The sequence below is a fragment of the Rhagoletis pomonella genome, unplaced genomic scaffold (assembly GCF_013731165.1).
Source record: "Rhagoletis pomonella isolate Grant_MI unplaced genomic scaffold, Rhpom_1.0 Rhpom_scaffold_00003, whole genome shotgun sequence".
NCBI classification, from domain to species: domain Eukaryota; kingdom Metazoa; phylum Arthropoda; class Insecta; order Diptera; family Tephritidae; genus Rhagoletis; species Rhagoletis pomonella.
In genome coordinates this window covers 93,113,111-93,137,438 of record NW_023458557.1, presented here as the reverse complement: position 1 = coordinate 93,137,438, position 24,328 = coordinate 93,113,111, and the positions used below count along the sequence as shown (strand labels likewise).

Below are 24,328 nucleotides of genomic sequence, written 5' to 3'. Positions count from 1 at the left end.
AATACGTAAACTGCGATATTTAAGTAACTCCTGAAGCTTATCAACTCAAAATTGACATTTACTCTTGGCGCAAAAGAGAGCTGGGTAAACGAAATTACATTCCAACTACAATTACATTCCTTCAGTAATGCTTTCTGTCCACAGCAAAGAAATTGATTAGATTTTAAATTCTTTTTCCATGGCAAGGAATTTGGACATATTGGAGTTGCAGTTAGCAACTAGGAAATTGAAGAAAGCTATTGAAATTCAACAATCAATAAATTATCTAATAAATTTTTTCAATTACTTTTTAAATTACTTTGAGGAATGGAATTCAAAGCAAAAGTTCCATTTTTCCTTTCAACTGAATTGCAAAAAAAAAACTGATTACTTTATCAATTCCTTTCAAAGGAATTGGAAAAAATTACATTTCTTGCACGCAATTAATTCTAATTACAACATGCAACTCCTTGTAATGAAATTTGAAAAAAAAAACGTTTAAAAATACTTCTAAGGAAGTGAAAAATCAATTAAATTCTCCTAAGTTTGGCATAGTTGTTACCCTGGATAAAAATCCAACGACTGAAAATTAAAAAAATCGGAAAATAACCACGCCCACATCTCACATAAGGGTAATTTAGAGAAATACGAAACCTACGATAATTCAGTAGGTTAAATTAAGGGGTCTTGTGTGGAATATTCCATAATTTTACTCGGAGAGATAATTCTTTGTTGTGAGTACCATCTTTAAGCGAATGTCAGGAGGAGGCACGTACCTATAAACGAAAGAGTAGGTTCAAGTCATTATTCTGCTGAATCAATTACTATCTCTAATAAAGCCGAGCAGATCCAACAGTTCCACCGCTGCTATCTCGCCAAGACCGTTGAAAAAGCGTGAACCAAAGTGCTTGAGGCGCTTCGTCTGTAGACTTGGATATCGACACAGAAAGTGGACAATTGTCTCTTCTCTCTTTATAATTTCGCCAACGTAAGTTTGCATTGGACCAGGTCGGTGGTACCCAAAAGAAATGAAATATTCTTCATTACCCGCTCTAATATTAAGTCTGTTGTTTTTAAGATAGCTTCGGTTCCAAAATCCCTGAGTCCCACAAATCAAGTTTTACATTCCTTTCGACAAACCAAGCAGACGACCTTACAACAAATAGCCAGACTTTCTTAATTCTGCCATGCTAAATTTCTCGAAAAAATATTATTCATCAAAGCGAGGGTAAACAGTTTTCTTTATCATCCAACAGATTGTGAAGTTATGCATATTTAAAAAATCATGATTTTGATGGTTAGTCCGTTTTTTTATTTCTTACATTATGATTCTTGTACGATATATAAAAATATATACATACTTACAAACTACTATTTAAAATCAATTTTTATTATAATCAATTTAGTGCTTAAAACTAGTCTTACAATAAAATAAGTAGTTTTGTTTTCATAATTTGGCGCTGCCTCTTCTGCGTATATTTCTGAATACTTTTGCTTAAGATTTCAGTCATACATTTTAATACCAAATATTTTAAATCATCAACCGGTTCTCGTTATTTACATGTGTAATCTCTTAGAGATTTCTTTGGAATCGCTCACCTATAAACGTATGCTTCCACGCTAGACGTCTTACAAAGTCATGTAGCGCAATGCTTTGTCCAAAATTTCCATATCCTTTGCCTTCACCTCCTCCTCAATGACATTCTTCAACTTCTTTCTGATATAACGACCCGCAAAACGTTTATATTTCTGCTTGATGACTTCGTGTAAGTCACGTTCCTCAGATTGATCCTTGCTTACGTTGAGATTTGAGGTAGCTTTCTTGATAAACCCGCTCAACTGCTCCTCACTCTCTTTTGGCTTGTCATGCGTCAATTCGCGTCTCAATATCAAAGCGAGTATGCGTGAACGTGCTGAACGCTTCGGCTTCTCGAAGATCGGTTTTGCGCGGTAACGCATTGGTTTTGGTGGCGGTGTCGTAAGAACCTCGGGCAGCGGAAATACGCCAGATTCTTCGGAATCAGAACCAGAGTTGACTTTCGATGATTGTGTTGGTGTTGTAAACAGCAGCCGTGGTTTCTTCGATTGGCCATTCGGTGTGGAACGTGGGCTAGTGCTAGCATCACTGAAGTAGGTCTCATCTTCATCGGAAGAACGACGTTGTGAAATGGGACGCTTTGGTTTCGGCTGGTTGGTATGATTCGCGGTAACTGTTTGAGTTTCGGATTTCGTTTGTGCTGTTTCTTCGTTAAAATGCAACTCCTGTAGTTCCTCTATAAGCGATGATGTAGGGCTGGGCGCACAACCCAATGCGGTTACCGATGTCGGCGGCTGAAATTGAGCGTGTAGCAGCGCACGCGTTTCACGTATTTGCTCCTTGCGCCGCTGACGACGCTCATGTTTTTCACGTTTCAGATTTTGGATGATTTCCAAATTTTCAATGAACAACAGAAGATCTTCTTGGGAGAAGTGCGATGTGTTGACACGAAATTCCGATGTAGAATCAAAAACGGGTATGGAGAAATAACTAGCGTTTTTATGTGTAGCCATTGCGTGGTGAATTTTTTGCGTAAATAATTCTCACACTTTTTGAGTTCGAGTTCTGCTCCAGCAGTTGTTTGTTTTGCAACTATTCTTTTGCGAATGCTACTCCCTACCTCAGGTGCTCAGCTTTTATAGCGAGTTTCGTGTGTGCACACAGGTAGTCAGGAGAGTTCTCGTCACTCACCGGTAGTAAACTCCCGTATCTAGGAATCTTCTTAATTACCAATGTCGTTGGCGCGCGTCAATCTCAATCTAGATATGTCTGTGTCTACCTGTCTCGCCAAATCTGCAAATTTGCGGGCGTGTCGCCACGACAGCTATTTCAAGCATGACTAATTTTCCATGATCCTTACAGCTCGCTAGCAACGCTCTTTGCAAATACTATCTAGTACACGTGTACACACATAAATGTAAGATGACCTGCTTAATAGCGGTGAATTGCTGCTGACACCTTTAATGAATAAAGGTATTGTTTACCTTGAGTTGACTACCTTTGTGTGTGTGCGCGCTCTCGCGCGGACACTTTCGCGCTGAACAAAAGATCATTTCGCATTCTTTTGTTTGTGAAAAAACTATTTATGTATAGTCGCGGGAAAATCCGCGGTGTGTATTTTTACGTGGAAAATTACTTATTTGCATAGGTGTGCTATTTAAATTTTGCCTCTTTACATATTGCCTGTTTTTGAAGGATATTCTCCCGCACAGCTTTGTTCGAAGAAATTGAATATCTTACGGTGGCAAGATTTCACTGTTGCTGAAGACTTTCAGCAGTTTACCTTTGTGAAAACCAAAAATGCTTCGCTTTTCTTTTGTACGAAGTGCTGGTCCGCTAATCCAAATGACATGTGTTCAAGGACAAATTCATACTTGAGTGAAGGATTGCTGGTACTGCTGCGCAAATTATAGGTAACCACTCAAACTTATTATTTCACGAGTGTTTTTCTAGAACGTTTAGGGATCGAAAGAAATTTAAAGCAGAAAGTACCTACAGAAGTGTGAAATGTCCAAAGCTAAATGAATGCTGTGTAGTATAAAAGCCTTTCAGCAAAAAATCTGTGTATTAATGATGTTTCTTGAGGGTAAGCAAATGAAAGTACAGCACAATAACTCAAACAAAAAATTTACCAAAGGACGAACTGATGTCTATGAATTATGAAATATGAAAGATAAATTAATCCGCAAGGTGGCGCGGGTGTCGAGATATTTGAAAAATCTGTATATATGGACCGATATGGTTCATATTTGGAATGTAATATTATCTATATGAAAAGGAATAACTTCAATGGCCTTTAACATTTTTTTTTTGTACAATTTAATTTGAAGCGAACTCATTATGATGAGCGGAAATCTTAAAGTAAAATTTCATTATAAAAATTAATTCGACCCCGAATGCTGCGATTCGCACCATTATTAAATGACATTTTTTTTTTAGATATTTACTGGTTTAGGGTTGGAAATTATGAAGATACAAGTTAGGTAAAGCCTGCTGGCCTCTGTAGCCGAGTGGTTAGAGGTGCGTACTACCACTCCGTTGGCTCAAGGTTCGATCATTAGTCAAAGCTATTTGTCTTCCGGAGGCGGCTTGAAACTTTAGTCTACCTATTTGTGTACAAACATCAAAACGCTCAGCATAAATTGGAGGAGAAGTACGGCCCAATACTTAGCAAAAGTGAAAGCCGCAACGTACAAAATCTTTATTCAGCACATCTTAGTTGATACTAATAAAATTGCGCTTATCAAGATCCATGCAACATCGAGAGGATAGGTCTCGCAACTAATCGAGTCCTATATAATGAAGCCCAATCAACCGCCTAGCACTCATACGACATAGGAAAAATAAATTCAAACGAGGAAACCTTGTCGGACACTTTGAAATCAGGAAGGAATAGAAGGCAACCATGGCCAAAACCCTGTCCTCAGACCAAATTGATGTCGTCTTCAGCTTTAAGAAGCAAACAACTGTGTGGAGCACTACGTGCTACTGCAACAAACACATGCACATGCCTGGCCTCTGTAGTACAGACATTTGCAGGTTTCTTGTGTAATAAATAAATAAAATAATAAAGGTAATTTTAGAGCTGCCTGCACGAAAAAAAAAATGACAGTGCCCTCGGGTTAGGTGTCAAGGGGCTCACTTAACCGTAAGCGTTGGTCTATTGTAATACAACTGCGAACGGTAACTGCCAAGTAAAAGCGATAATCCCTGTGTGTCGAGAACGAAGTTTCACAGGTGGCAGATGTTAGTCCCGGATGCAGCTGCGACAAAAAGGTCTATTCTGATATTTAATTTCACTATATGAACCCCGATAGGACAATGGCCTGCCAGTATACCCACCAGAATTGAGAGAATTGGATTCGTGAGCGTAGGTCTAGGGCCCTCGTTTTTCCCAGCGTTTGCTGAGTTGACCCGAGACCCATCTTTCCAAGAGCAGTCCACAAGCAGTCAAGGTAACTCCCACTCAGCTGTCTCCTCTTGGCGATATTGGCTCGATGGTGCTTGCTACCGCTGGCCAGTTCATCAGCCACACAATTTCCTGCGATAAACATAACTATGGCCTACGTGACCAAAAGTGAATTAAGGAATTACCCTAAACCAGGACTCTTATTGCCGCCTGGATGCCTGAGCACAACATCAGCAATGGATGGTTTCCTTAATTGCAGCAATCTCTGCCTGAAAAAAAACTACAGTAATCAGGAAGCCTAAATTTAAGGTTTGTGGATAGCCACTTGGCAAAGACCCCTTTCGCCAGGCCTCGACCTACCTATGTAACAGTTCACCGGTGCCTCCTTCCAACAACTGCCCTCGTCCAATCATCCCTTGAGGCGTTGTGCATATTATCTGGGATGAAATCGAATCTCCTGAGAATACCAGAGGGCCCATACTCCGAGTCAGTCAGGCAACCAGTGACCCTTGCTGCGGCTGCGATATCGACAGGTGGGAGTGGTGCTAAGTGCCTATTGATTCCAATGAGGGTAGCAAGTTCCACTCGCTCCAGCCAACTGACTAAGATAGCCTTCTCCAATGAATTCTACCAGACGAAGACTACACAAAACATAATGGGCTTAGCTATGGTTTCATAGAGTCAGGAAATAACTCGCGACTGCTGTTGCCAATTATTATTTTTTGCTTGCCTTTTTTTTAGTCTGATGCTAGTGGAAGACGTTATTTTACATACATACATACATACGCTTCTCGCCAAACTAATTTTCGTTTCGAAACGAAAAATTACTTCATCTGAAAGTCATCTAGAATATTTCCGTTTCTTAAACAACAATCGCATTGTCCTCATAATTACATTTAAAAATTACACAAAAACTTGCAGCATCCTGAACTTCCCACTTTAATAAGTGTAGAACGTCAACTAATAAAAAGTGACTGCTTTTGATAAACAACAGACTGCTTGAAATGAATTAAACAATTGTGCTGAGTTGCAAGCTGATGTTGAAATTTAACCCTTTGTTGCATATTGAATGTACAACTTGGCCAGACACAAGTATAGCCCATTGCTGATGCTGATATGAAGGACAGTAAGAAGTTCGAAAAAAAGTACAAGTTGCTTTCGAAATCTTATTGTTGATGGGCAGCGCTGACTTTCTCAAACTAGCTAAGTGGATTTTAATTTAAAGATAATCTGCGGCAGTAAAGCAATTGGTTTGAAGTGCGTTCAACAGATGCATACATATGTACCTAAATAAGTATGTATACTTAAAGAAAATTAAGACATGAATGGAAAAACTTTTAGTCATATAAACAGCAACCGTAAGGGTAATAATGACGTGACGAAGAGAGTCTGCCGCGAAATTTCCACATAATAACTGCCGAAATAATACGTGAACTTAGTCATGTAAAAATTAACAACCGGCACTTTTAAATAATCGCACTTTTCCTGTATTTTGCTTTTATGCTCCAATTCTTTTTTCTTTGTCTTAAACCTTTGTACTATTTATTTGCATAAATTAATCTGTAAAATTTCGCTTTTCTTTCTGTATTTTCAAAATATGTAAATACCTTTCCTTTCATTCGCCTTTTGTCTGTAAATTCGTTGTTGTTGTCATTTTCACCCATTTGCGGCTTTGTATTTATTTATGTGTCATGCCAGTCGAGTCTCTCGGTCACAAATGTCAAATTAGTGTAATTTTTAGTTTGACTTTCAGTTGTGGTCGCATACCGCTCATCACTATGTAGCGTCAGCGTCACTGTCTGCAAATTACATAGGTATGTTCGTATGTGTGTATGTATGTATGTACATCTCTGGTATTCAACAATATTCGTTGTCGCCAAACTTGTACGTCATTGTTATTTTGTAGTCATCGTATTTTTCATTTTGCCTTGTTCGAAATCCTCTCATCAGCCTACAAATGCGGAGTCTCATTTGTCTAGCACAGCAGGTTCAATGCTCTTGTGGACCCGGTTGGTCAGCGGTCAGCCTACATAGTCTTGTTATTTTGGCAATTATTTATTTATTTTTTTCACATTCATTCAGTCGTTTGCTGTTACATATTTACTTCATTCGGTCGGTCTTTATTCCTCGACTCACTTTTTTTGTGTATGTTCACTGTCAGTTTACAAGAGACGATGCCACAAATTGACACGTTTCATTTGACAGCCGACAAGTCATTGACGCCGTAAGTAACGAGCGTGGAGGCGTTTGGGTAAATAAAAAACAATAACAAAATAAAATGTTTATTAAGTAAAAGAAAATCATTAAATTTGCCCTTTGCGATGTGTCGGTTGTCTATCAATATGTTGATGAAGTGGTAAATCGACAAGTCGTCAGAAAAAAACGAGCACAAAGTACATATAAGGAAGTGTCCAAGAAACTTATTTAGTTTCAAATCCAGTAGACAATTTCTCGCTGTGGAAATGCGTTCCCGGAAAATAAAAGGCCACCTCCGTAAATATATCAAGTAGGTCCAACCCTGCACTTCGCAACCATTCGACTCAACTGGTTAACGATAGCAACTGAACGCTATTGCCGCAAGGTCATGAATTCTGGATAGCCGAGCCATCACACAAATCTCCAGAATACACGCAAGAGAGCGCATACTGAAGACGAGGTCAGTAATTTTGTCTTTTTTCTCTTCTTTGGAGGCGGAGTCGAATAAACTCCTCCTAGTGGCCCTGATTCAGGAAGTAGTTATTTGCCAATAAACGCCAATGCTTAATTTTCCCAGAAGAGGTCTAAAAGAAGGTGGTCTCTTTTTCTTCTGTGGGGTTTCTGACCATTTTCCTGCTACTAGGATCCACTGTCTACAGAGATTACAACCTGGCCCAATGTTCTCTCGAAACGGAGTTTCTATCAAACGAAGACAGAGACGCCACAATATGACCCATTCTTGCTTCCAATCTGTGCCTTAGGTGGAGCGTGAGTAGTGAAGGTAGGGTTAGTTCCGATATGCCCTCAATGGACTCCTGGGTGGCGAAACTTCGTCTGTGGCGGAGGGGCCGAAGGTTTCGTGCTACTACCCTAAAACTCACACGATCTTATTAAAAGTGCTGGTTTCCTGGGACTATCTTGAAAATGATACTAGCAAAGACAACTTAAAGTAAATAGAGCTCTTATCGAAATTTGACGTGATATCAAATTTAAGCTTTGCGCCGTTCTTGATGATGATCACCACCACCTAGTTGAAGGAAAGAAAGGGTATTAATTCTTTGTTAGTCATGTTGCACGTACTGACAGGCCACTGTCCTATCGAGGTTCACGTGGCGAGATTAAATATCTCACCAGACCACTTCTGTCGCAGCTTTATGGATTACAACGAGCTTCCCGGACGAGCTTTCCGGGACTATCAGCTACCGTCTACGAAACTTCGTTTCCATTTTTAGGGCTAATTTCTGTTGGAGATTCGGGTACGAGATCACTCCCAAGTTTTCTTGCAGGGTTGATATTTAACCCTAAAAAGCTAACCTGAAAAACATCATTCCGCTGCTGCTACGACTAGCGGCCTACAGGTTACAGGTAAACAAAAACTGCCCAATTCTGTAACAGATTCCTCCACGCTTATGTCGCTCTCGCATAGAGTCTTTAGCTAAGACGCTTGCAAAGAAAACCATGTGAATACATTTTACCCATCGTTAGTATTCTAGGGTTAATAGAGTAATTTTATTCGTGTTTAACCATAGTAGTTTTATGTAGGATTTTAAGCGTAGAAGTGTTGATTTCATTGCCCGTTTCGTGCTTCATTGACCGCATAAATCGTGTAAAATAATCGCTAGTGTTTACGCCTGAACGATCGTGTAGGTATGTACATATATTTTCATATTTTAGTTGAGAAATGTTGGAAGTAGATATTATTATTGTTCAAGTAATTGTAGCAATTTGAATATTTTTATTTCTTTCCTGCACAATGAACGTAAGAAAACACTTCTCGGAGCGATTGTTCTCAGATGGAACTTCCAAATTCGAAAACGAAATTTTGAGAAAGGAGCTAAATATTTATAAGGATAATAACCCGATGGGGTTCAGTGAAGTACGAAACATATCGCACATTTGCTGCAAGAGTGTCTAAATCGAAAAAATCAAAAACTCGAGAAAAACGGCTTTATAGTTTTGAATTTACATTTACTCACATTTGGCTTTAGGTTTTCAGATATTTGGGATTTAAAGTGCTGAAAAACGTACAGACGTGGAATACAATTTTTTAAATAGAATAAGATGAATTATAGCATAGGGCCTTAAAAACTTGTTTTCAAAAATAACCATTTTATTTTTTTTTTTTTTTATAAAATTCCTTTAAATTTCGTACTAGGTTTGTTTGGGAGCTCAATTTACTTCTGAAATGTTTAGAATTTTTCTTAAATAATTGGAGAAATTTATCTGAGTATGTTCAAATTTTGTACCTTATGATGATACATTCCAATATACTCATTCGAAGAAAAATAAATTCCACCTTCTAAAAAATATTTTGCACACTTCGAACCCCAAATATCTCTAAAACTAGGTATAATTAAATAGTATAAAGACCAGATTCTTAGTCTACAAAAAAAATTCTATTAGTGCTCAAGGCTCTGCCCCAAACATTTATTGAGCAGTGTTGTATTTATAAATAAGTGATCGCATTACATTTTCATATGTATCAGCATTTTGATGGCGTGCAAGCAAATCGTGCAATATAAACATTTCGGCATTTTTTATAAACATAGGTATGTATGTATGCTTATATCGCTTATATTTTTCTTTATTGATTTTTCGCCTGAGCAATAACTGCTTGATTGGCGATAATTCGACGAAATTATTCAAGTAGCTTTCAATAATTGCAACACTATAAGGCACTTAAGTAGGTATTTTATACACTTACACAAATTTACATACTTATATGCATCCATGTGTGTATGTACGTAAATGAAACCGGATGGTAAATAAGCTTATGGTTGCCACACGCTAGGCAACTGAGCAATAAATGTCAGCAGACAAAACAATTGCAATGAAATTGTCAACGCAGTAAAGCAAGAAATAATTTAGTATTACAAGAATTTGTATGTAAGTTTTCAAGTATACACCCCATGGCATAATTACAAGTGCACCACATATTGACAACTTATCACAATTTTAATTTTTTTTTTTAATTTTAGTAATTTTTTTTATAAAAATATAGTTCCTTCTTAAAAAAAAACAAACTAAGTAGGACTAAGAGTTGATTTTTGAAATTTTTTTTGTTGAAGTTGTTGCTTATTTTCTTCAAAACAAAAAACGCCGTCAGCAAAAAAAAAAATATGCCAAAATTCAACGGTAAACCCTAAAAACTTGAAACATGAACTTTATAATAAAAAAGTGTTTGGGCTACAAAACTGTGTACTCAGAATCTTTTGCCAGAAATGTAATTTAAAAACTCGAAATTTTTACGAAATTTCGTTGAATTTTTTAAATATTGCACAAAGTTTGAGACGTGGTTCTATACGCTTTTCGTTAAAGAACAAACTATAACTTTATAAAAAAAAAATTACCAAAAATTAAATAACAAAAACTAAAAAACTTGTCAATATGTGGTGCGCTTATAATTATGACACGGGGTGTATATGGGCACGCGTTGTGGCCGGACCAATACAACCATAAACTGTTGCAATCGCCCACTTTGGCGACAAAATAAACATAAATAGTAATGAGTATGCATACGCAGGCTTGGGCTATTAAATACTTTTCGCAACACTAGTGGCTTAGTGCTTTTTGGTGACAAAAAGTAACTAGTTTGTTATTGATGATAATCAGACCAGTCAAAAAGAAGTCTACATTATACCATTTATAAGTAGAAATTGCTTTTCGCAAACAAGCACTCGAAACTAGTGGATAACTCTGCTGGGTGCGTATAGCCTAGGAGGATTCTACATGTAACTCTAAGCAAATTTTCCGAATGGCTCTAAAATCAATTTGGAGTTTGCCAAATTGCAAAAAAAGGTTTCGAAGAAAATTTGAAAAATTCTCACTGTTGCATTGTTCTGAATGGAGCCGCCCTAATGTACATACATATATGCTGGCATTTGAGTTTCTACATCGCCAAGAACTCACGCAACTTTAGCACTTGCATATGGCAACAAAATGCAAACTGCTCATTGCTATTGCACCATCAATGTGGGTATTGTGTGTGGTGCAATTTGTTGTGCTGTTTGTTAGGGCGTTGTTAACAACTGTGGTGCCTGCCTTGTAACAATTTATGCTGACTCAAGATACAAACAAGAATAAAAACGACAACAGAATGTGCAATACATTCACATTTGCAACGTTGTTAGGGGACATAGGCAAGCGTATGTATTTGTGCCTGCAACTGCACAGTTGTACAGCAAGATGCATTTGCCAACAGAAAGATATTAAACTTTGGCAAAAGGGGAAATTCTCCTGCACTCAGCTAAGTTCAGTCAGTTGTAAGGGACTGCTTTTTGTTCTCTTTAACTTAAATTAAATTCAATTGCAATTGAAACAATAAAAAGTGTAATGCTCTATGACATTTTGAAATGCATTGAAGACAATGCTATTTATGAGAATTTATTGCCTTGCCACACATACATAAATATGCCTACATTTTAGCCAGCTGACATTTATGTACTCGCACAATTTCATATATTAATCAACCGCCTTTAAATGCCAAAAGATTTTTTTATTCGATTTTCAGAGGCATTCTTATACATTCACACATATGTATGTATACTCATGGACAAAAGAATAGATACATAATTCAAAATGACATTGTTTGCAATTCATGTTTATTTATTTATTTTTAATAATTTTCATTTAGGATCTATGTATGTATGTAATTCAATCAATAACAGAAATCACATAAATACAAAAAATAAAAGCTCAAAACTTGCACAAATTATACAAAAATTAACCAAATTAAAAAAAAAAAAACCATCAAAATTTCTAACTTTTTAATCAGAATTTTTAGCAAATTTTCGGTATGGAAAAAAATGCGCAACATCCTCGACAAAAACAAAATCTCAAAAATTAACGGTAATTTCTAGCTATTTGAAACTTGCAATTTATTAGAAAATTTTCCAAAAATTCTCATTATAAAGTTTGAAATTTTGATTAACATTTTTTGAAGTTTGATTAATTTTTGTGAAATTTATGCAAGCTTTGAAACTTTTATTTATGTACATATATGATTCCTGTTATAGATCGAATTATATTTTAAATGACAATACAAAATTAAAATGCAAACCAATATCATTTCGAATTTTGGTGCTAAATCTTTGACCATAGTTGTATGTATATACAGTATCGGTCATATCTATAGCACGCCATTCCAAAGTGATATTGTGTGCCACTTATGTTTATTTATTTATTTTCAATTAAAATATGGTTCATTCTCAGACAAACCCGATACAAACCCAAGCTTAATAATTTATAGAAAGCTACAAAAAAGTACAACTAATTTTCATATAAATTTCAAAATTTTTTCTCGGAAGTGTTAGAATTTTTTTGAGTACACAGTTTTTTAGTCCCTTCAATTTTAGTCTGATAATGTGCAAATTTGAAGTGGCTACGAATTACCGTTTATTTTTTAGAATTTTTTTTGCCGCATTGGCTTCCATATAATCAGGGTGGGCAAAAACTCGGAGTTCGAGCGAGCGAGTGAGCAAACTCCTACTCAATGCCTCGCAGACAACGAGGCACTCGCAGCTCGTACTCGTAGCAGCAATGAGGCGAGGCACGAGAAGTTTGGCTCGCTCGCTAAACGAGCGAGCGCTGCTTGTTTCCTCGCGCTCCTATTAAATGAGCGAGGCTGTTGGGTGTTGCCTCGCTCGCAGTGCGAGGCGAGTAGCTGTCTGCATACTCACTCTGCTGGAAAGGCGAGTGAGCGACGAGCGAGCGCTCCGAGTGTACTATACAACACATGCATTTTTGTGCATAAAAATGTGGGAATGTATGTCAATAGATTATGTACGAAAGTATGTTAATAATTGCATGTACATATGCATATATATATGTGAAGTATTATATTAGGGCAGCATTTAAAACAACAAATAAAATTGATTACATACATAAGCATAGATTATGGAATGAATTATTTTTTAGAGTTATATTCATACATGTGTACACACATAACATGCATATTTATATATGTTTGTATGTACGTATTTATGTATATATGCATTTATATATGTATGTACATATGCATGTATTTTGTCTTTACAGAGAAAAGTAAGTAACGAAGATATTATAATCGTTTGTGCCGCAGAAACAAAAAACAAGTAAGCACTTGCTAACACCCCCAAAATAGTTTTCTACTTGTAGCAGTTATGCTGTATACCTGAATGACATATAGTCCTTGGTGAAAAAATTTATTTGTGGCCTGTTGTTCAAGGACATGTGTACATATGTATGCATGTATATATGGATATGTAGACATGGGAAAATTTGCGTAAACAAAGAATAGAGACCGGTTCGCATACAACTTTGGCGTTGCGTTGGCGTCGAATATCAAAGCAGCCGTCCACATATCCAAAATTTGGCAACGCTAAGGCCAACACAAAGCAGAAAGATCGCTGCGTCGGTCGCCAGCTGTTGCAAATAAATAAAATTAAATGAAATGTTTTTTCCTTTTAATCAAATGAAGGCAAGAAATATATTTTTCATGCTATTATTGATATGAAATATTAATTTATTTCTCGTTAATATGTTAATTTAGTGGCCAAAGTAGTCTCTGCCAAGCTTCATTGTAGAACGCATACTTTTAACGTGCGTTCTGTCAAACCAACGCCAACTACAAAGTCAACGCGAAAGTTCTATGTGGACCAGCCTTAATTATCAAATAGTAGTTTGTATTATCCTACATACATATATATGTATGGGGCTAAACCAGGAATATTCATTTGAAAATGCTGATGTCCTACTTATTTATGAAATGAAAGACAAAATAATGATTTTTATAAATATTATGTTCTCATTTATACATATGTAACATAGTTACTTAGTCAAATTACTTAGTAATTACTTGTATGTAAGAATACAACAACAAATTATTTATCAGAAGCATTGCCCCTTGCTAATTGAAAAAAAGTAATAAAAACTCTCAAAGAAGCAAAATCGATACAGCGAAAAAAATGTTTGAAAAACCTCATAAATTCAAATCCGCATAAAAAAGAACCACATAAAAAGAGACCTAAGTGTTTAAGTTGAAATTTTATAAGCTATTGAAAATTAAAAAAACTATACCTACATATACTACGTTTATACGTAAGCTATTTGCAAATAAAAATAATTTGCAAATACCTAACTCACTGTTTATTCGATGGTGAAAAATTCTTTTTTAATATTGCCTGATTATAAAAAGGCAATAATATGACAATCGAAAAAGAAAATAAAGTTAAAAATCGCAACGTCTTGATTATAAAAAGGCAATAAGATGACAATCGAAAAAGAAAATAAACCTAAGAATGGCGGCGTCTTGCGCTTATTTGCAAATAGTAGCACTAATCAATACTTATTTGCGTGATTTAGTTATTTGCAAATAAAAAGTTAACTCAGCGTTTATACGGCAAATTTTACCATTTTGCAAATTGTTATTTGCGAATAATACGTGCGTATAAGTACATAGTAATATATATGTATGCACATATGAGCCTACCTAGTAGATAAAACTGGCAAAAATAGCACGCATCTATTCTTCTGTGCATGAAAATATATACATAAATAAATACATACATATGTGTATATATGTATGTATATACATATCTACATGTGTGCATACAATCGTTTGCTCTAAATTCTTAGTTGATGCAATTTTTATCCCATACATTTTTGCTGACCAAACAACCCGTTTGCCTGTCTAATCTGCTTGCCTCATTTACTCGCCTCGCTCGTCTGCTGCTGCAAATGAGTGCCTCGCTCGCAACGCCCCTCTCGCGAGGGCAGACCTAATGAGGCCCTCGTTTGCTTGCCGCTCTACTCTTGCGCCGCCCTCGTTTGCTTACTCGCTCGCTGGCTACTCGTCGCGTGCGCTCGTACCTAACGAGTGCTCATTTGCAAACAGCCTCGCGTGTTCCTCGTGAGTTGCGCTAACTCAGAGCAAACTAACGAGCGAGCGAGTGGCCAAAATGAGGCAAATCCGAACCCTGCATATAATGAATAAACTCAATTTATTTGTATATGGAAGAAATCCGCAACACCTTTGGCGAGAAAAATTCTAAAAAAGCAACGGTAACTTTTAGCCACATGAAACTTGCACATTATCAGACTAAAATTGAAGGGGCTAAAAAACTGTGTGCTCAAAAAAATTTTTACACTTTCGAGAATTTAGGTGAAAATTTGTTGCACTTTTTTGTAGTTTTCTACAAATTTTTACACTTGGGTTTATATGGGGTTGGTCTAAGAATGAACTGTATTTTAATTGAAAATTCTTAAAAATAAATAAATAAACATAAGTGGCACACAATATCACTTTGAAATGGCGTGCTATAGATATGACCGATACTGTATGTATGTATGTCGCTGTGGTGACCAAAAACCACGCACAAATCTCAATTAAATTAAGTGTTTTTAGTTCCTACCGTTTTCGTATGTATGTATTTAGGAACACAAGTATGTACATAAGGGTGCATCACTCTATACGAAAAAAAAATCGATACCGTTTTTCCATCTGAATCACATAAGTATATAATTTATTATATTTTAAGACTTTCGCCGAAATATTTTGGAAAAATATTAAGATTTACGTGAGCTGGACCTATTTGAATATATCTCCAAAATCGAGTATTTTATAACTAAATTTAGTTTTATAAAATAATTTTTCTAAAAAATTACCTCGATCAAAGAAAAGCTTAAGCTGAAAAGGTCTGCATACCAATTTTTATTTTTTTTTTATCAACGGAATAAAAATAACGCGATTTTTGTAGTTGTTTCCAAACAAATTCAACTCACGTAAATCTTAATATTTTTCAAAACTAATTTTGGCAAAGTCTTAAAATATAATAAATTGTATGATTCCGGTAGAAAAATCGCTAATTTTTTAGGTGGTTCACCCTAACGTTCATACAAAAATTACATGACTATGTGTGTGGTTAATCTGCGGTTCAAAATGTCAAACCCCAAATGGAGTGAGGCAGCTGGTAGCCATCATTTCATCAACAGCTAACCACTTCGTATGCTTATATATATGTATATGTGTATATCAATAAATTTTATTTCGCTCATTGCTGATTTGATTAATTGACTTTATTAATTAAAGTGATTAAAAATGCATAATTCATCCGTCAAAAAGTTTCGTTTGCAAATACATACATACATACACAAATATGTATGTATAGCCGGCCACGCTCAGAGCCAGTGTTTCGTTTTTTCATAAGTATTTTATTTCACAGATTTGCTTAGCTGACCAGAGGATGCCATACTTTTGGATATCTGCGCAGGCTTCAGATTGGTTCTCAGTAAAATTTTATGAACAAACATCTTAAAATTATGTACCTAGGCTTAAAATTATATATATGACTTACGATTCCGATTAAATAATAAATGCATATTTAGCCACGTACCTGCAAAAAAGAGAAAATTAATTAATTATTTTTTTAGTAATCTTGTGACTTTAAGCTAATATATATCGAAATATATATGTATATGTATAATACGCGAAGATTATTAGAATCCGCACCGTTTGTTCGATTTTCAAAAACGAGGTGTCAAATTAAAGGGCTTGAAAAGGTAAAGGTAATTTTAATACGTATCAACCTATGGATGCCAGACGAAAAAGTTTTAAAGATACTACCTCTTGAAAATATTTTGCAGAGGGTTGCCACCTGTTTAAAGAGTCGAATTTATTTAATTTATACACAAGTTATATGAAATATAAAACTATGGATGTTAAAAAAATGAGTGCTACGAAATCTTTAGTTTGAACATAGAGAATTTATTGAGCTATCTGCAGATCGTTGCCACCTGTTGAAAAAATACATACAAATAATTTAAAAAGTGAAATGAATTACTAAAAGTTGGCTATCAAGCTAAATAGGTTTAAAAGTGATTTATTTCGGAACTGTGTTAAAGAGAGTTGCCACGTGTTAAACAAATAAAATTAAACTTGATGTATTGTGAAACGATTTTCCGTCATCGCTTGTCAAATTTGGTTTGGAGACAAACCGGTTTCGGCGTTGTGCCATATTCGGTGTAGTTTTTCGTTCTGGCAAAATTTAATCAAAAAAAGAAGGAAATAGTATTTAAAAATTAAATTAGATTAGACATAATATTGTTAAAAAAAGAAAAAAAAAATATAAAAAAAATTTATAAACCGTAAAATGGAAATGAAATAAATAATGCATTTTTCTTTTTAAAATAATAAAATCTAATTAATTAAAAGAAAATTAAATTAAAAAAGAATAACAAATTAAACTAAAAAAGAAAAAAAAAGTTAAATAAATTTCTAAAGAGTAAATGATATAAAAAATATATTCTTTTCTTTTTTACACAATAAAATCTAAAAATAAAAAAATTAACTAAAAATCTAAACGATTTTAAAGAAAATTAAATAAAGAAAAAAATGAAATTATTAAAAAAAATACATACAATTAGTTTATAAAAATTTAATTAAATTAAAAAACATATATTTCCTTTTTAAAAATAAAAAATCTGAAAATTTAATTTAAAAGAATCCGCTACGCCAGGATTCGAACTCGGATCACCCCATTGGAACGCCAGTGCTTTGCCCACTCGGTAATTGCGACTGTTGTAGTGACGTGAGCTAAATGGTATACAAGTGCTTTCTCTCAAAACAGCTTTTCGCCACGAGTGGTGAATTAGAGAGCTTTTTTTCTAAGACTTTTGTGCTAGAATAACAAAAGTCTTTGGAACTAGTATCTTGCCGAATGTCTTTCATTTGCCTTACGAAAGTCTTTTTACTATCTTAGCCAGAACTACCCTGTTAAGCACACGCTCGGATATCTTGCCGGTTTAACAATATATTTTTGCGCCTACACTTTTTCTAAGCGTTTAGCGCTAGCTTCTCCTCCAATTTGTGGTATGCGACCTAATGTTATAACGCAAATAGAGGCACCTACAATTTTATGCCACCTCCGTAAAGCAAATAGCATTATTGAGAATGCAGTAATACACTCGGAAATTAGCCATTGCCTGCCGAGGGGCGACCGCTGATAGAAAAAAGTTATTCCAATTTAAATGTAGCTCGAAGCAGGTCCTACGGAATGATAGTAGGCGCCTCTAAACACTCAACCACATCGGCTGAACCTATCAAATTTACGAACTCAAAATTTAGCCTAACAAAAGTCTTATTTTCAATTTCATTCACAAAGTTCATTGCTTCTAAAGGTTGCACGGCACTTACATACTTTTATACAATGCCGCTTCAATTGCAGACCTTCATAAACCACACATGAATGAAGCATGCCACTAACATAAATATGAGAGAATAATTTCCCAAACACAAATGCATAACAAATTTGTGGAGCGGAAATATCAATTTACAGCAAAATGTTTGCGCACACGCCAACACTGCGGTTATGTGTGCGGTCGACAAGAAAAAAAAAACCCAAATTAAGCTAAGCATCAATTATGTGTTCCGATGGTTGGCGGTGCGCTGATGAACGGGCCAGTCAAGCATTATCTATAGTGCTTTCAAAATATAGTTTAAAGAATTCGAAAAAAAAAACTCTCTAAAGGTGAAAAGGTCAGAATCATTAAATGGTAGAAAATTAGTGGCATTTAGAAATAAATGATGATGATGTGCTTTGGATATTTATAGAAATTGAGGAATGAATACATTGTAGGGAAGGAGAGGGGAAAAATGTAGATTTTGTATTTGTTTTTTGAAGCAGCGCATCGCTTTTAAGACTCTCTTTTCTAGAGTTGATATTGTGCGCAAGCAAAAAATGCTAGCCTTTTTTGAAAATTATTATTGTTAAGATACGTAAAAGCGCTGCCAGCTTTAATTAAATATGTTTTGGTTTTGCAAATTAAAAAAATATCTTTTTAAAAGAAGCAGACGCCTTTAAATTTTTGACGCCGAGAAAGAGCTGCGTAAAGTCGCCAAATTGCAAAAATTATCATAGGAATAGTCAAAGGATCACAGAAGTCACAAAAATTAAAAAAAAATCTTCCTATGCTTGCCAAAAATGCCTAAAATTTGGCAATTCGTGAAAAATGGGCAAAATCAGTGGCGCTAATAATAACAACATTTTTAATGAAAGAATGGCAAGTATTAAAGTTGAGTTGGGTGGCAAGTAATGCATTGAAGGGGGAGCGATGCTGCAGTTCTTTGATATTTATGCCTATAAAAAAAATATTGATATGTATGTTTGTATGTCTATGGACATAACATTATTTGCATGCAACATTTGAGTGCTACTAGCAGCGCCAGAAAGATACAGAAAAAATCTATGATTTGCAACTGCTTAGCATTACTTTGAAACAGCGAGTAGCAGAAGCCATTTTAAGTTCAACAAGCGCGCATGTTTTGTTTCTATTCACAATCAGATGCATATAAAGCAGCAAACGTTGATATGTACATTAGACCGTATCAGAAAAAAAGTTCGCCATACAAATTCGAATCGAAAGTAAATGTGTATGTTTGAAAGGCAATTTGGAATGAAAAATTTACATATTTCGGCATATTTTCGTAAAACTTAAAAAAAAAATTGTTATTGCCTGCCGAATGTACAGTGGCGAATATATAAATAGGGAAGAGACATTTTAGCATTCTTGGGCTATTTCTATTTCGTTTATTTAACGTTATCTATATATTAATATTTCGTATTTGAAATGAAATTTTGTGATAAAGATAAATGTGATGATGGAGAAATAAATAATAACCATTTAGACAAAAAACGGTTAAGGAAACTGAAAGTGTAAGACTATTTATTGAAATTTTTCGATAGGAATCGAAATAAATTCAGTTGTAAAAAATTTTGTTGTCGCAAGTTTTCAATTTACCGAAGTCTCTCGCCATTGAAGTGTATAGTTATCGAAATTTATCGACATATCCATGTTTACTGAGTCATCGCAATGGCAATTATTCAAATTGAACATTGTTTGTTGAGTTCTTGAAATTGATAGACACAGAAAATTGGTTGTTAAAATTTACAAATAGTTATCGAAATATAAAAATTCATGGGGTTATCGAAATTTGTCAAGTTTGCGAGTTTTATCATGTTATCGATATATATTGAATTATCATTATTTATAGAGTTAAAGAAATGTATGGAGTTATCATAAAGCATCGAGTTTTTTGAACTTATCGATATTTATTGATTTACTGAAATTTGTCGATTTATCAAACCGAAGTTTTTTGAATTTCCAAAATTTATCGAGTTATCGAAATTTCAAGGTCGTTCATGTTTATCAAGTTATCACCACTTATCGAATTTTAACGTGTTACCAGAGCGTAACGGGTTATAGATATTGTAGATAGCTTCGAAAAATAAGGAGCTATCAAAATTAACCGAGTTATCGTTATTTATAGAGGTATCCAAAGTGTATCGAGTTGTCGATTTATATCAAGGTATATACAGTTTTTGAGTTGTCGAAATTTATCAACCCTTCAAAACGCACACTTATCGAAATTAATCGAAATTAGTAGAGCTATCGAATTTTGTTCACTTATCGGTTTTAGTGTTTTTGAAATTCATTGAATTATTGATAAGTATCAAAGTAAGTATAAAGAGCTACACTTTCGTAAAAAAATAATAAACATTTGTTAAACAAAGAAAATTAGCCAAAACTGGGTTAAATGTCTATGCCCTATTTACGTTCTCGTCACAGTAGGTGACACCGAAAAATGTTAAAGCCGACCCCTAGGTTCGGAAAAAAATTTCGAAATTTCCTTGCAAAAGTTCCCTAGACTCAGGGGTGTGGCGAATGTTTTTGTTTTTTTTTTTTGCTTATTAGGTGGTGCGGTCTAATGTACTAATACATATAGTATAAGTACATACAAGTTAAAGCCCTTAAAGATGCACGAATATAGCATTGCCATCAAGTTCTCCTCGCTTTAGCCAGCAGCGTGCCGTGCCGCTCCTGTAGATCGCTGCTACAAAAGTTGCTATCGTTGCACATTTCCATATGAAAATGTTGCAACTGCTTGAGTATTTTTCCGCTCCCTACACATTGAACTAAAATCGCTGAATGTGTAGACTGCAATATTTCTGCTTTTTGTTTTATTTAGTTAATTCAATAATGGCCTGCTATGACCAACTGCTGTTTGAAAATATATTTAAGCACGATCGGTAAACAAAAGCTAAATTCCCTTTGCCGTCATATGGTACGTATAAACGGTATACTATAATAACATCAGCAGTATCTCAGTCGGCTGGCTACCACTTTATCCAGACCACTTGGTTGCTTGCTGGCTTGCTCATATCATGATCTTTGACTGCCCATTATTGTACAGCAGCTGAGCGATGGCAGATCATCATCAAAGGGGCAATGCGCACTTACGTACATATGTATGTATGTACATAATTGGAACTTGGAATTGGAAGGGCTGCCGCTGGTGTATGATGGGTGATCTCATTGCCTAGGCATGTCTGCATGCTAGAATTTACTGTGAGTGCGAGTGTGTGTATATTAGGGTGGTCCAAAATAAGTAAAGTCGGCATTTTTATGCTCTCACCTCACCCCTAGGATTGTTCTAAATGGAAAAAAATATACCACTATTTTTTATTTTGAAATCAAAAAATATTTGGAGGTCGCTCAAAGCGCTCAAAGTTTTCTTTGTATTTTTTATGAAAAAAAAAACAACAACTTTTCGTAGAAATGGTATAAAATTTTTGAAAATAAATATTTTTGCAATCGCAAAACTCTGGTTCTCTTCGGGAGCCTTCCAATAACAATAACAAATTGTTTATTAAACCATATTCTAATACCTCCATTCATTTTCTGTCATTTACTGGGGGTTTTAGCGGACCTGTAAAATATAGTTACTACACTGAGGGAAATAATGCATTGTAAAAATGAATACTTTATATTTGATTATTGTTTAAAAATGTTCGTATTTAAAAAAAATATTTTCATACAAAATTTATTACGCATGTGAGTATGTCATACGCGGTCATTTTAATATACGCGCATATTGAATTGAATATTTACCAATATACAGTACTTTCGTTGACGTTTATAGTAAGATCAATTACGTTTCTATTTGATTTTAATATTTTTTTCCCTCAGTGTATGAGAAAATGGTTAAATAAATACATATGTACTTGGGTATTATCACTGGGAATCGCCTGAAAAGAAACACAGTTTTCCGATCGAAAAGTATTGGTTTTCAAGAATTCGATACCATTTCTACGAAAAGTTGTTTTCCCCCCTATTTAAAATACATGGAAAATTTTGAGTGCTTTGGGTGACCTCTAAATATTTTTTTGATTAAAAAAAAAAAACAAAAATACGGCTACATTTTTTTTCGGTATAGATCAATCCTAGGGGATTTGAACCATGTACATGTATACATGTAATTATGGCGGCAAATCTTACAAGACAATAAAATTTACTGTAATGTAGAAAAACATTCACTGCAAGCGACGTGGTTGTAACAGCGGCATTTAATTATATTTATTCACATTCACACATATCTGCGTTTGTTATGACATGATTTCGGAATATTTTCGCCCCGTACTATAACTGGTGGAAACCACTGAGTGAGTGACTGTGTTAAAAATTTATTGCCATTCCAAGCACGCTCAGATCATCGCTGAAATGGAATGCGGTGTCGTGCCACTGCTGATTATTATATGTAATTATTTATTATTTATTATGATTTTTTTTTTTTTTTTGATAATACCGAAAACTGGCTTTGTTGTTGAGCAAGGGCTTTAGGTGTGGTTTGCGTTAGCGAGCGACGTTAAAGTGTCAGTAATTGGTTGCGAGAAAACACAGTGACCCAAAGGGAATGACAATAACAGCAATCAAGATGTTCCAATTTTTAGTTTTGTGGTCAAACAAGCTAAATTTGATTTGATTGAGGTCTCATTTCAGACCTTTCTTTTAAATTACTATACTATTTCTATGCAATGACTAAACAATTTCAATAAATCTGGACATCCGCTTCTACTGTGTTGCCCTATGAGAACAAATGGGAAAATTATATTTTCGCTTAGGTTTTAAGGCAATTTTCGATTTCTATGTTTAACTACCTGGCAACACCGCTTGCTGTGATTCCTGCTTAAGGTGGCATTGGCATTGGCCTGCGGTTCGAAAATAAGTTTTCGAGAAAAGCTTCTCAAGTGAATTTGATTTGTACCGCTTTTGTCAATGTATCGATCTGTAAAATGAATTTTCAACCAGAAAGCTGCGGTTCTCTGCATTGAAAAGCGCGTTGTCTCCAGCACAAGAATCGCTAAAAAGTAAAAATCGATTTTATCGACCTTTTAGCTGTCCATGCAACATATTATGTTTTTTTTATGCTAGTTTTTTTTTGTCTCTTTCAATTCTATCTACTATGTTTGCACACATGTACATATCTTGCTAGAATCTAATGGAATTATATATCACATGAAATAAATATTCATTAAACATATAAACTCAATTATTGAAATTGATAGTCGACAACAAATCCATGGAGGTAGCAAAAAGAGAAAAAAAAGCACATAACTACAATGAGAGACAGTCTCTCTACATGCACATTACACTTTCTCAATTTGCTGATTCAACTTGACCGATGTGTATCACGCGCCTCAAGCGCTCATTCCTTTCAACGCTGCAGCGTCAGTATTACGTGAATTGCTGGCTAGAAATTGCAATCGCAAAGCAAATAAATATTGCTACTGCAATTCAATAAAATACAATGGGAATGGAAAATTGCAAAATCGTTGTGCTGGTAAATAGTTTACTTTTTAAATTATGAAAAATTTAAATGGTTGTCCCTTTGTAGAGTTATGCACACATACATATACTACGTACATACTACATGCGTATCGGACCTATATAGATATATGCAAGTACTTGGTCAATGTGAATACACTCGAGATTGTGCATACATATACTATATAAACAGTTGTGCTATTTACTCAATGACTGCATAACAATTAAATAAATAGAGTATATACACAACTAAATATTTACATAATTTTTTTTTTTGCAAGCCCTTAAATGAAATATGAGGTATTACTGTCAAGTGTTGATACTTCAATAATAAATATTTTCGCTGCTGACTTTTTTTTTTAATATTATTGCTGTCGCGAATCAATTAGTTGTAATTTGAGAAAAGTGTAAAATGATTTGTGCTGAACAGAGTTGATTGTGCAAGTATTATTTTCCATTGATATTTTCGGATTTTCATCAAAAAATTTGAGTGCTAAATATTTTTATTTTATTTTTTATTCCTGAACTACATACGAGGGCTTATAAAATACCACAGAGTGCTCTTTAAA

The 24,328-nt window shown here is 34.9% G+C and overlaps 2 protein-coding genes across 2 annotated transcripts in view; both read right to left on the bottom strand.

The window, feature by feature from the left end:
• Positions 1–24,328, bottom strand: part of LOC118736420 (serine-rich adhesin for platelets) — a 278,380-nt gene that overhangs the window by 69,046 nt on the left and 185,006 nt on the right. The gene's annotated exons all lie outside the window — the stretch shown is intronic.
• Positions 1,319–3,488, bottom strand: LOC118735814. The gene has a single exon (XM_036465784.1). It carries the CDS (start codon positions 2,527–2,529, stop codon positions 1,609–1,611), a length of 921 nt encoding a protein of 306 aa, XP_036321677.1. The 5' UTR covers positions 2,530–3,488; the 3' UTR covers positions 1,319–1,608.